This window comes from Eptesicus fuscus, chromosome 11 (assembly GCF_027574615.1).
Source record: "Eptesicus fuscus isolate TK198812 chromosome 11, DD_ASM_mEF_20220401, whole genome shotgun sequence".
In the NCBI taxonomy this organism is placed as follows: domain Eukaryota; kingdom Metazoa; phylum Chordata; class Mammalia; order Chiroptera; family Vespertilionidae; genus Eptesicus; species Eptesicus fuscus.
Genome location: NC_072483.1, coordinates 75110672 through 75123665, shown reverse-complemented (window position 1 = coordinate 75123665; position 12994 = coordinate 75110672). Strand labels below are relative to the sequence as shown.

General features: G+C 39.5%; 1 protein-coding gene across 2 annotated transcripts in view; it reads left to right on the top strand.

The window, feature by feature from the left end:
- Positions 1-12683, top strand: part of ATIC (5-aminoimidazole-4-carboxamide ribonucleotide formyltransferase/IMP cyclohydrolase) — a 29479-nt gene extending 16796 nt beyond the window's left edge. For both annotated transcript variants that reach the window (XM_054723349.1, XM_054723348.1), the window contains 5 exons: positions 1494-1622; positions 9655-9747; positions 10485-10667; positions 11974-12129; positions 12456-12683. In XM_054723349.1, coding sequence (XP_054579324.1) covers positions 1494-1622; positions 9655-9747; positions 10485-10667; positions 11974-12129; positions 12456-12575 — 681 coding nt within the window. In that variant the 3' untranslated portion in view covers positions 12576-12683. The remainder of the gene's footprint in view (positions 1-1493; positions 1623-9654; positions 9748-10484; positions 10668-11973; positions 12130-12455) is intronic.
- Positions 12684-12994: the final 311 nt, after the last annotated feature.

Here is a 12994-nt window from a genome sequence, read left to right as displayed (position 1 = left end):
TCCTGTGTTGTTACTTAAGAGTATTAAGTACATACGGCTATTAGTGGTTATGTGTAGTAACATGGAGAACCTTCTCCAAACCCTGAGCTCATCAGCATGACCTCTTCAGCAACTGATAGTTTCATATTCAAAGGTGTGAAAAGGCTTCTGGAGCTTCCTCAGTACTTTGAGAATTTGGCTGTTTGCATATGGACACATAATGACAACCATGGAACAATGTAATTCCTCTACCTGACCAATGACAGGTTTCTTTTGACATCCGCTAATAATAGGGCACATCCCAGTATAAGAAATTGTATAATACAAAGGAAAAAGGATCATTTTAGAATCCAGGAAAATGTAAAGTAAGCATAATTAACATGAGGATTTGCTTGTAAGTATACATATTAGTGCTTTTTTTTTTTTGATCCTCACCCGAGGATATTCTTCCATTGATTTTTTAGAGAGAGGGAAAGACAGAGAAGAGACATATCAATGTGAGATAAACACATGGATTGGCTGCCTCCCACAGGCACCCAACCAGGGCCTGGGCCGGGGAGGAGCCTGCAACGGAGGTACCTGCCCTTGACTGGAATCGAAGAACCTACAACTCTTCGGTCTACAGGCTGACGCTCTATCCACTGAGCCAAACCAACTAGGGCTACATATGAGTGCTTTTTAAGTAAAAGATCATCCAAAGGATAAGTGAAGAAATACTGTCACGTTTAGAAAAATATCTATGGACAGACTGATCGTACACAGATTATTCCCACATTTTATTATCTTTTGCTCAAGATCTAGGAGAGAAAGAGCAATAAGTGACATATCCCCTTTCAATTAGCAAAGACATCAGACTACCAGTCCTGGTTTACACCTTTTAACTTCTTTTTAACTTGTAATTCAAGTGTTGGGTATTTTATAATAGATTTTCAGAAAATTAGAATTTAATTTTTGTGCCACTGCCTGTTTGTTAGCATATTTTGTTTCATCTGTTAATGTTTCAAAAGGGTTGTATAGATAGTGCTTTTAGTTAATGCAATAAAAAATGCACTCACTGAAACTATTGGTTCTAATGTTATATAAAAAAATGCAAACCCCCAATACCCTACAGAGTTGTAAAACCTATAAAATTTTTGGCACAAATGATTAGTGCCTGGCCTTTCTTTCATACCTATACTGAAATGATGCTAGGTATGCTAAAATAGGGAAAAAATAGCCCTAGCTGGTTTGGCTCAGGGGATAGAGCATTGGCCTGTGGACTAAAGAAAGGGTCTGGGGTTTGATTCCAGTCAGGGGCATGTGCCTGGGCTGCGGGCTCGGTCCCCAGTAGGGGGTGTGCAGGAAGTAGCCAATCAATGATTCTCTCTCATCTTTGATGTTTCTTCCTCTCTGAAATCAACAAAATATATATTAAAAATAAACTTGCTTACAAAGAAATCCTTTGGATATAAATGAAATGAAGATTTTTGAGGGATGTAGATGTATTACTTTTAACTCTTCATATTTGTAATCAGATGGACCAATCTTACAATCCAGATGAAAATGAAGTTCGGACTCTCTTTGGTCTTTGTTTAAGCCAGAAGAGGAATAATGGAGTCATCGACAGGTCATTATTTAACAATGTTGTTACCAAGAATAAAGATGTAAGTATGAAAATATCTGAACTGCATGTTAGTAATTCTGTAGGTCGTGTTTTAATATTTATAAGCTTATGCATTTATTAAGGCCCATATTTAAAATTGGTTGATATGCAAATGACTAGTGTATCTTTGAGTCATCAGGTGATCTTAAGAGCTTAAAAAAATGAATAAAAGACCATATTAGAAGCTTCCATGAATATGAATAGACATAGAGATTTGTCTTCATTTATACATAAACGGAGTCATGTCTTTTATAATTCTGTTCTGTAACTTGCCTTTTTAAATGCACTAAGCTACAAATATGTTTCTGTGTCAGTAAACATATCCACATCTCCATCTGAAAGGCCATAGAGCAATTCATGTATAGACATACTATGTGGATATTTGGGTGGTTTTCATTTTTAGCGCTGTGATCTGTGTTTTTGTGTAGACAAGTTTTTGCTCTTACACTCATAGTCATCTTTTAAGAGGACATATTCCTGGGATGATAATGGTGTTTTTGTTTTGTTTTGTAATTACATATTACATCATTGAATACAATAGCACTCCATGGAGGTGGGAGGGAACTACTATCATCTCTATTATAAAGGTCAAAAACTGTGACATAGAAGACAGTTAAGAAGTTTGCCCAAGGTTACACAATAAGCAAACAGATGAGCTTTAAATCTCTTAATTGGGCTTCCAGTTTTGATGGATGTTTTTTTTGCTGGGTCTAATGTTGTACTTCAGATGTGTCACTTATTTTCTGGTCTTGTCTGCCCCTGTGCCTGGCATTTTTTGATTGACGGCTGGTCATTGTTTATAGTCAGACTATAGGGATATTTTGAGGTTCTGGATGGCATTATTTTTTCTTCAGAGGGTAGACTTATGCTTCTGGAAAGCAGATCAAATGGAAGTAGATCATCTTTATTCTGGCTGGAATGGAGCTAATTTGAATTTGGGCTTGAGTTTTTGTAAGGACTGGTCTGTTTATGGTTCACCCCTGTTCTGCCGAAAGCCACAGGTGTCTGTCTACCAGTATCACTCTTCTCTGATATACACTGAACTCCATCTTTGCCTTTTAGGCCTGTAAGACTCCAAAGCTTGCTTGGCTCATTCACCTCTGAGTTTGTTGCCTGCATCTTGGAAAGTGCCTTGAGGGAAAAGGCATAGATGGTCACACTCCTTTCTCCTTCTGTCTCTGAGATTTTGCCTGTCTTTGCTTGCTATTTTACTAGCTCTATGTTTAGCTTTTATGCTTGTTCTTTGAAGAGGATTAGTCTCTCACTCACTGTAATAGAAATATGGGTTATAATCTGTTCCCAGGTCTGATTCTTGAGACTAAAGAGAATTGCTGAAAATAAGCTTTAAACTCTGTATTGGGGAAGTTCTGTGAGTAACTATATGGTGGCTAAGACATGATCTTCATTGATTTATTGGGTATTCTTTTTTAAAAAATATATATTTATTAATTTCAGAGAGGAATGGAGAGGGAGAGAGTTAGAAACATCAAGGATGGGAGAGAATCATCCATTGACTGTGTCCGGGCATGTGCCCTTGACCAGAATCAAACCCTGGACCCCGCAGGCCAATGCTCTATCCACTATGCCAGACCAGCTAGGGCTATTCTTTCATTTTTAACTTTGAAAATTACTGGTGCTTTGAAGTAAAGGAACTTGTAGACATTTTGCATACAAATATCTTTCAGCCCTTCCAATTTTTTTCTTAGCCAAGGCTGTGAGCTACTGGAATTTCCACATGGAAACAGTATTTTGCAGCAGTGTAACTTTAAGCAGCTTACAGTAAAGTGGGACCTTTTTATTACTTTATTAGCCTATTTGGCTAATGTATCTTTAGAAATACAGAAAGGGTATTGACCTAGATTGCATGGTACCCATGTTGACAATTGTGCCAAACTACTGAAACTCTGACTTTTTAAAGTTTCTCTTGTAGTTTTATTGGACTAATTAATTTAGTCCAGTATGAAAATAAAGCAGTACTTAATAGGTTTTGTGCCTCTGGTTGTACTAGCTTGGATGTGTGTGTGTGTGTGTGTGTGTGTGTGTGTGTGTGTTTATTTACAAAGATTGAGGGTATGATTTTAATTACTCACTTATCTAAATTCTTCTCTACTTATTTCATCTCCATTTTTAATAGAAATTTGGGAACTTAAGGATGAGAATGATGGTTTTATCCTCCTTTATGTTTCACTCCCTTCTCTTAAAGCAGGTTTTTGTAAATGAAATGGAGGCAAGCAATATGACAGAGAAAGAATTCAGAGTAATGTTTTTAAAGATGCTCAACCATCTGGATGAGAAACTCACTGTCCCATGTAAGAATGAAGAGGAAATAAAGAGTGATGTGGTTGCAATAAAGAACAATGAAAGGTTTTAACAGTAGACCAGTAAAAGCAGAGGACCGAATCAGCAAGTTAGAAGACAGGGTAGAAAAAAAAATCCAAGCTGAACAGCAATTGGAAAAAAACATTAAAAAGCAGGAGGAGAGTTTAAGGGAGCTTTGGGATAACATGAAATGAAGCAACATACACATAATTGGGGTGCCAGAAGCACAAGAAGAGGAACTAGGAATAGAAAACCTATTTGAAGAAATAATGACAGAAAACTTCCCTCACTTGGGGAAGAAAAAAGTCACACAAGCACAGAGAGTTCCAAACAACATGAAAACAAAAAGACCCACACCAAGACATATTGTAATTACAATGGCAAACACTAACGACAAAGAAAGAATCTTAAGAGCTGCAAGAGAGAGACAGAAAGTTACCTACAAGGGATCTCCCATTAGACTATCAAATGATTTCGCAACAGAAACATATCTGGCCAGAAGGGAATGGAATGAAGTATACAAAGTGATGCAAAGCAATGAACTGAATCCAAAAATACTCTATCCAGCAAGGCTATCATTCATAATTGATGGTGAAATCAGGAGATTCACAGACAAAAATAGGCTCAGGGACTTTATTACTACCAAGCCAGCAATGCAAGAAATGCTAAAGGGACTATTGTAAAAAGAAGAAATAGAAAGGGAAGAAGGGACACAGGCACAAAGAATAAAAATGGCAACAAACTAGTACCTATCAATAATAACCTTAAACATAAATGGATTAAATGCTCCAATCAAAAGACACAGGGTGGCTCAATGGATAAGAAAACATGACCCATATACATGCTGTCTACAAGAGATCCACCTCACAACAAAGGATTCACACAGACTGAAAGTTGAGGGGTGGAAAAAATTATTTTCAGGCAAATGGAAATGAAAAAAAAAAAAGCTGGTGTAGCAATACTTATAACTGACAAAATAGACCTCAAAGTGAAGGCCATAACAAAAGATAAGAAAGGCCACTTCAAAATACTAAAGGGATTGAGACAAAAAGAGGATTTAACTCTGGTAAACATATATGTACCCAATACAGGAGCACCAAAATACATTAAAAAAAAAAAACTTCTGGAGATATCAAGGGAGAGATTGACAGCAATACAATTGTAGTAGGGGACTTTTAATACCTCATTGACATCACTGGATAAATCTTCTAGAAAAAAAAAAAATCAAGCAGCAATCCTAAGTGACTCACTAAATCAGATGGAATTAATTGACGTGTTCAGAACATTTCACCCCAAAACAATGGAATATACATTCTTCTTAAGTGCAGTGCACATGGGACATTTCAAGGAGGTAGAAGACTTATACTTGAAAAATTACAGGACATTGATATAAGAGATAAAGGAAGATATAAACAAGTAGAAGAATATATCATGTTCATGGGTTGGTAGAATCAACATCATTAAAACGTCCACACTACACAAAGCAATCTATAGATTCAACACAATCCCCATTAAAATACCAATGGCATATTTAACAGACCTAGAACAAACTCCAAAAATTCATCTGGAATAAAAAAAGACCCCCAAATAGCCACAGCAATCCTGAGAAAGAAGTACAAAGTTGGAGGGATCACAATACCAGATACCAAGCTACATTACAAAGCCACTGTTCTCAAAACTGCCTGGTACTGGCATACGAACAGACATAAATTAATGGAACAGAACAGAGAACCCAGAAATCAACCCAAACCATTATGCTCAATTGATATTTGAGAAAGGAGGCAAGCACATACAATGGAGTCAAGCCAGTCTCTTCTATAAATGGTGTTGGGAAAATTGGACAGATACATACAAATAAGTGAAAATAAACTATCAACTTACACAATAAACTCAAAATGGATAAAGAACTTAAACGTAAGACAGGGAACCATAAAAATCTTAGAAGAATCCATAGGCAGCAAAATATTAGATATAACTCATAACAGTATGTTCACCAACACATCTCCTAGGACAATGGAAACTAAAGAGAAAATAAACAAATGGGAATACATCAAAATAAAAAGCTTCTGCACAGAAAAGAAAAAAAATCAACAAAATAAAGAGAGCCAGTGCATGGGAGAACATGTTTACCAATGTGATGTCTGATAAGGGTTGAAACTCCAAAATTTATAGGGAACTCATACAACTTAACAAAAGGAAGATAATCTAGTCAAAAAATGAGTAGAGTACCTGAAGTAGACACCTCTCTAAAGTGGACATGGTAGGCCAAGAGGCATATTAAAATATGCTCAAAGGCACTAATTATCCAAGAGATGCAAATAAAAATGATAATGAAGTACCACCTCACACCAGTCAGAATGGTTATCATCAACAAAGGACAAGTGCTGGCAAGGATGTGGAGAAAAGGGAACCCTTGTACACTGCCGGTGGGCATGCAGACTGGTGCAACCATTGTGGAAAACAGTATGGAGTTTCCTCAGAAAATTAAAAATGGAACTCCCATTTAACCCAGTAATCCCACTTCTAGGAATATATCCCAAGATTTCAGAAATACCAATCAGAAAGTACATATGCACTCCTATGTTCATAGCACAATTTTCAATAGCTAAGATTTGGAAACAGCCTAAGTGCCCATCAGCAGATGAGTGGATTAAAAACTGGTACTTCTACACAATGGAATACTATGCTGTTGTAAAAAAGAAAGAACTTACCATTTATATCAGCATGGATGGACCTCAAGAGCATTATGCTAAGCGAAATAAGCCAGTCAGAGGAATAATGAACAACATAAACTGATCCAGAGACAGAATCTCACAGACCATCAAATCTCAAGAGGGAAAGCCTGGGGGTGGGAGGGGAGTTGTGGGTAAGAGATTAACCAAAGAACTTGTATGCATATAAGCAGAGCCAATGGACACAATGAGGGGGAGGGTGCAGGTGATGAAGGCTGGGCCTGGGGGGGAGGGGTAGGCTGGGAGAGGACAATGGGGCGGGGGGGAGGAAGGGGACATATGTAATACTTTCAACAATAAAAAAAAAAAAAAAAACACACCTTTAACCAATGAAAAACATAACAGGTTTTTGTTAACATTCTAGCCTCTCAATCATCAGATTGCACAATTAGGTCTAGAGTGGTTTCGGTCCTGAGAGAGCTGCAGAAGTAAAAGGAGTGGGTGTTATAGATACATACTAAAGGCCCGATGCACAGACTTGTGCACATTGAAAGTAAATTAATTAGAAGGTGGCTGGTGGGGCAGGACTGGGCAAGGTGGGCCAGACACACCCTGGAGCCAACCTCCAGCAGTCCCTCTGCTGGCTGCACCTGGGGCGGTGCCAGGGCTCGAAGGGCGTCTGGAGTGAGCAGGGTCCCTCTGGCATTTGGGGTCCCTCAACCTTTCCTGTGGGGATCAGGCCGAAACTGGCCGTCCAACATCCCCCGAGGGTTCCCAGAGGATGAGAGGGCATTCTTGCAAAGTTGCTGTTGGTTGGCTACTCCTGTGTTGTCTGCCCCGATGTGGTCATTGTGCATTATAGCTACTGGCTTATGCTTTTAGATAGATATTTCTAAATATATTTTTATTGATTTCAGAGAGAATGGGAGAGGGAGAGAGAGAAACTTCAGTGATGAGAGAGAATCATTGATTGACTGCCTCCTGCACACCCCCTACTTGGGATTGAGCCCGCAACCCAGGCATATGCCCTGGACCAGAATCAAACCTGGGACCCTTCAGTCAACTGGGCAATGCTCTATCCACTGTGCCAAACTAGCTAGCGTGGGTGTTAAATATTAATGAACATGCCAGAATTACTTCCTCTTCCATGTTTTAAAATACTGCTTTAACTGTTTTTTAACATGTTTGGGTCCCCTCACCTGCACCCCTTCCTTGATGTCTCCTATTCCTTCCTCCTAACCCAGAACACCAGGTTGTACTTGAAGGTGGACATCTAGGAGGCCGGCACTGACCATTCATCTTTCTTAGAAACAGGAATAGATGTATAGCCAGTGGCTCAGACAGCAGACACAGATAGGAAAGGATATATTACATTATTAGCACCTTATTAACACATTCTTAAGAAATGCTAAAAGTGGTTTTTAATTAAGTTTTTAATTTTGAGAGTAAAAAAAAATTGTAGAGTTTCATGAAGTTTTACAGACTCCCAAGTACATTGTACCCCATTTCCCTAATGGTAGAGTCTTACAAAACTATAGGACAGTATCACAGCTGTGGCATTGACTTGGATGCAGTCAAGACTGCATTTCCATCACTAAGGATCCCTCTTGTTGCTCTTTGCAGCCACACTCCTTCCCACTCTACCCCTTCTTAACCGTGGGCAACGACTAATCTGTTCTCCATTTTCCGTCACTTTTGTTCATTGTATATTCATGAACAGGTTTTTTATGTTAACATATGTTTTTATTTCTGTTAAATGTAATTGCTGGGTACTGGATAGTACCGTAGCTGCATGTTTAGTTTTTTGAATGTGTTTTTTATTGATTTTTAAAGAGAGAGGGAGGAAGAGGGAGAAAACTAGAAACATCAATGAGAGAAACACCATTGATTGGCTGCCTCCTGCACGCCCCCTCCTGCTGATTGACCCCAGGTTTCTGGGTTGGCATTCAACCACTGAACCACACCAGCCAGGCTGCATATTTTTTTTTTTTAAGAAACTGACAAACTTTTCCTGGGAGTTTTGGGAGTTTTACGTTTTACACCTGCAGTGTATGAGTGGTTCCGTTTCTCTGCATTCTTACCACCTTTTTTTTTTAGATAGGTGTGTGGCATTGTCTCATTATAATTAGCATTTCCTAATAACGAACGTTGGACATTTTTTTTCATGGGTTTATTTGCCATCTGTATACCCTTTGTGGTGAAATGTCTGTGTCTTTTGTCAACATTTTCTAATTAGATTCTTGTTGTGGGTGAGTTTTGACAGGTGTTTATATATTTTAGACACTAGTTCTTTGTTGGTGTGTGGTTTGCAATTATTTCCTAGTCTGTAGCTTGCCTTTTTATCCTCTCCAGGCAGCGTCTTTTGCAGAGCAGAAGTTCTGAATTTTGATGAAGTCTGACTCATCAGTTTTTCAATTAGCTGCTGCTTAGGTCCTTTGCCCACTTAGCATTCCAACATAGATCATCATCCTTTTCAGTTTGTATTTCCCCGTTATATTAAAGATAGTGACTTTGAGGCTGTAATACTTGTTTTATATTGGAACTGGCAGTTCACAATGCATTTTTTAATATTTCTACTTCGGCTATTCTAGATAAAGCAGAACATGATCCTAGTTTGACTTTCCCCAAACAGCCTTGGCTGTGTGGGCATCACAGTTTTTGTAATATCTGAAAATTATTCTCAGTGTTTTGTTTCTGAATATAAATGTTATCATGCCTCCAGGTATTTGCTGGCACTATAGTAGAGAAAATAGTATTAGTGTTGGAGTGGATATGGTATTTCTTAATCTTGTGTGTGACAATGTAAACAGGCTTAAGCCAACCAAAGCTGTTGCAAAGCTGTGTCAGTTTGAATCTGTGATGCATCAGGCTTTGTGCTAAGTTCCATGACAAATATGTTCAATATTGATCTTTTCACGCTAGTGCTTAGCCTGAATAGTTAACCACATTTGTAAGTCTATCACAATCAATGCCAAATAAGATGCTTGAAGTTAAATGAAGTTTAAAAAGCCTGGTGCCACTTACCATCCTGTGTCTGTTCAGCTGCCGGAATCTGCGCTCCGAGACCTCATCGTGGCCACCGTTGCTGTGAAGTACACTCAGTCCAACTCCGTGTGCTACGCCAAGGACGGGCAGGTACCAGAGCTGTGACACTCGCCCGAGGGGCTGTGGTTTTACAAAGTGATATTCACAAGTCCGCCTGCCTGTGGTGCTAGACCAACTTGAAGGGGGAAAATTTGCCAAATTTTTCTCTCCTGGGTTTGTCAGAATTTCCTGAGTAAGTTGGTGGACGGTTCGAGCCTAGAATGGGTTGGCACATTTCGGATTAGTGGGACTAGAACAGCTGCTACAAAACTGGTTTATTCACCCTCCCCACCATTGGTAGAAGAGGAGTAAAAAATGATGATGCCACCCACCAGCCCATATTTTTTCTTCTCACTGTCTTCAGCTCTTCTCTCGGCATTCGTTTGGCCCATAAGGCGAGGGGGAGGGTGGATATTCATTAGTGTGTGCCCTGGAAAACCCTCAGACTTTTAAAAGATTGCTAGTCTCTGATGACAGAAACCTGGGAGATTGTGGCTACTGGTCTCTTCAGGTTCTAATAAGTTCCAGTAAGACCATGCTTCACTACTGATGTCCAGGAGTTGTAGAAACTTGCAGAATATGAGGAGGTAAACTATAAATAGTAGTCATAAACCTCTGACTTACCCTCACCTTTTAATGACTTCAAACGCATTCCCATGTCTCTTGTTTTGGCCTGCTTTTTTCTTCCACGAAATTAATAGCTGGGTTTGGGGGAATCTGTACAAAAGATGCTTTGAGACAGATGTGTAGTTGGAAGAGGCATTCATTGCGATGTCCATGTTGTCCAGGTGATTGGCATTGGGGCAGGACAGCAGTCTCGGATCCACTGCACACGCCTGGCAGGAGATAAGGCGAACTTCTGGTGGCTTCGGCATCACCCACGAGTGCTCTCGATGAAGTTCAAAACCGGAGTGAAGAGAGCAGAAATCTCCAACGCCATCGATCAGTATGTTACTGGGACCATCGGCGAGGTACAAGGCTTCTCGTTGGGCCAGGAGTGGGGTGTGTTAGTATGTTCACTTTTCTGTGTGACTTTTATCTTCATCACTACAAAGAGAAAATGCTATTATTTTGAAATTCTGTATTATTTAAAATTGTTGCTCTAAACTTGTTACCAATTCCTCATTGTCCTCTTTCTCATTTAACTTTCTTCATCCCTTTCTGACACCACAAATTTTCTGTCTTTTCAAATTATAACCATTGGTTTAGTTTTGTGTGTTTGTAGTTCCCCTGTTGATGATAAGTTTTTGACAGGATGGACTGATTTTCATGCATCTTAAGGTTTCAGTCACAGTGCCACGCATGACGCTACATGTTAGGTGTGTGTTCAACATTACATACAAATTGCCTGATAGCAGGTAACCAGTACCTCTCTTCTCCACCCATATTTTCTCCAAGCACCGCTAACAACTCATGCTTTTGTTATATTCCATGCTCTTTAATATCTTTTGTTCTGAAGAAGGTGTATGGGAACATTAAAAATTGCAAGAATCAGGTCGCCTGCCAAAAGAATAGGGGTTAGTCCAGTTTCTGGATATTAGCAAGTGCTTAAGACATATTGGATGGAAAACAAGAGAAAGGTCCTGTAATCAAAACCTCAGTAGTTTTCTGAAGGGTGAGTACTACATTCAGGGTCAGGAAACTGGCATAGTGAGTGTCATTGAAGAGTGAGGCTGCAGAGTGTGCCTTGTGACTGAAGTACTTGAAACAGCTTTTCCTTTTTACTTTAATCGTGTACTTTTCTGTTTGATATTACCAAGCAAAACCCTTCTAATTTTCCTGGAAAGGTCTTTATATGTGAACAGGAATAGAAGTATGTGGTTTAAGCCCCCACACAAAAGAAAACCACCCAAAATGGAAGCACCTTCTTAAAATATGAATATTATGAATTGTGTTTTGATTTGTCAGTAAGACTCTATATACTTGAGGCTAATGGTGTAAATGTAGTGTTAGTTTTGCTTTGATACAGGAATATAAAGTGGTAGATTTAACTTGAGCAGAGATTAAAGAACAAAATATATTTGGAATAAACTGATGTAGAATGTAAATGGTATAGTCATTATTTGCTACACTTAGAATCAATTTTCTTCCTTAATGAAATGTTAAAGCATTAAAAAAAAAAGAGAGAGAGAGATTCTAGAAATATGAGCCTGAATGTAAATGCCACTATTTATAATGGAGAAGTCTTGGGAGAAATGCCCTCCAGCATTGTGGCATCAGATAGTCCTAAAGAGGATGTCAGAACTTTTCTCTCCCCTCCCCCCCTCCTACTCACAGGATGACGATCTGGTAAAGTGGAAGGCGCTGTTTGAGGAAGTCCCTGAATTACTGACCGAGGCCGAGAAGAAGGAATGGGTGGGCAAGCTTAGTGAAGTGTCCATCAGCTCGGATGCCTTCTTTCCTTTCAGGGATAACGTGGACAGAGCTAAAAGGGTAAGTGTGGCGTGTGGCATGCGTGTGCGGTGCAGAGAATTGATCACCATGTAGAAACTTGCAGAAACCCTGCTGCTGATTGTATGTTCTGTGAGTTATGTATTCTCTGTGCTATCTCAGGATAGTTAGAGAACTGTTTGACTTCTCCATGTGATGTATGAATAACTCTGGTCCTGTTATTTCTGTCTTTTGTCTGAGTGAATCCGTCTGCAGTGTGAGTCATTCTTAGCTTATGCTTTGGTAATGCCGATTTTGATTTGTGTGCGTTTTAACATAAAATTGTGTTCTGAAAGTCAGTATCTATTTCCCCTCCTTTTCCCCCACAGAGTGGCGTGGCGTATATTGCTGCTCCGTCCGGTTCTGCTGCTGACAAGGTTGTGATTGAGGCCTGCGATGAACTGGGAATAGTCCTCGCTCACACGAGTCTTCGGCTCTTTCACCACTAATCTCATCACACGTGCTTTAAGTTTGTTTATGTGGGTGAAAAATCATGTGGGCAATTTTGAAAATACTTTGGACAAAATAAGACAATAAATCTGAATAATAACCTTGGATTCATGGTGTCCAGTCGTTGTATGTAATTTGTCCTAAAGATATAGGTTCTTGAGGCGTGCTCTCCCTCTCAGGGACACGGCTGTGCCTTTCCCGTCTCCCTCCTCCTCCCCCAGGTGTGTTACCTTTGCCTTTCTCCTAAGCCCCAAGGGCCCTTCTGCCTCTGTAACTAGTTTTCTGAGCCTCCGCAGCCTAGCTGGCTCGCTTCCATTACCTCTAATCGAACTTTCTCTGATAATTTGGGGGAGGAAAAAGATCTAGGCATAATAAACATTTGTGTGTAAGAAATACAGGAATATCCCGACCTCGTGGA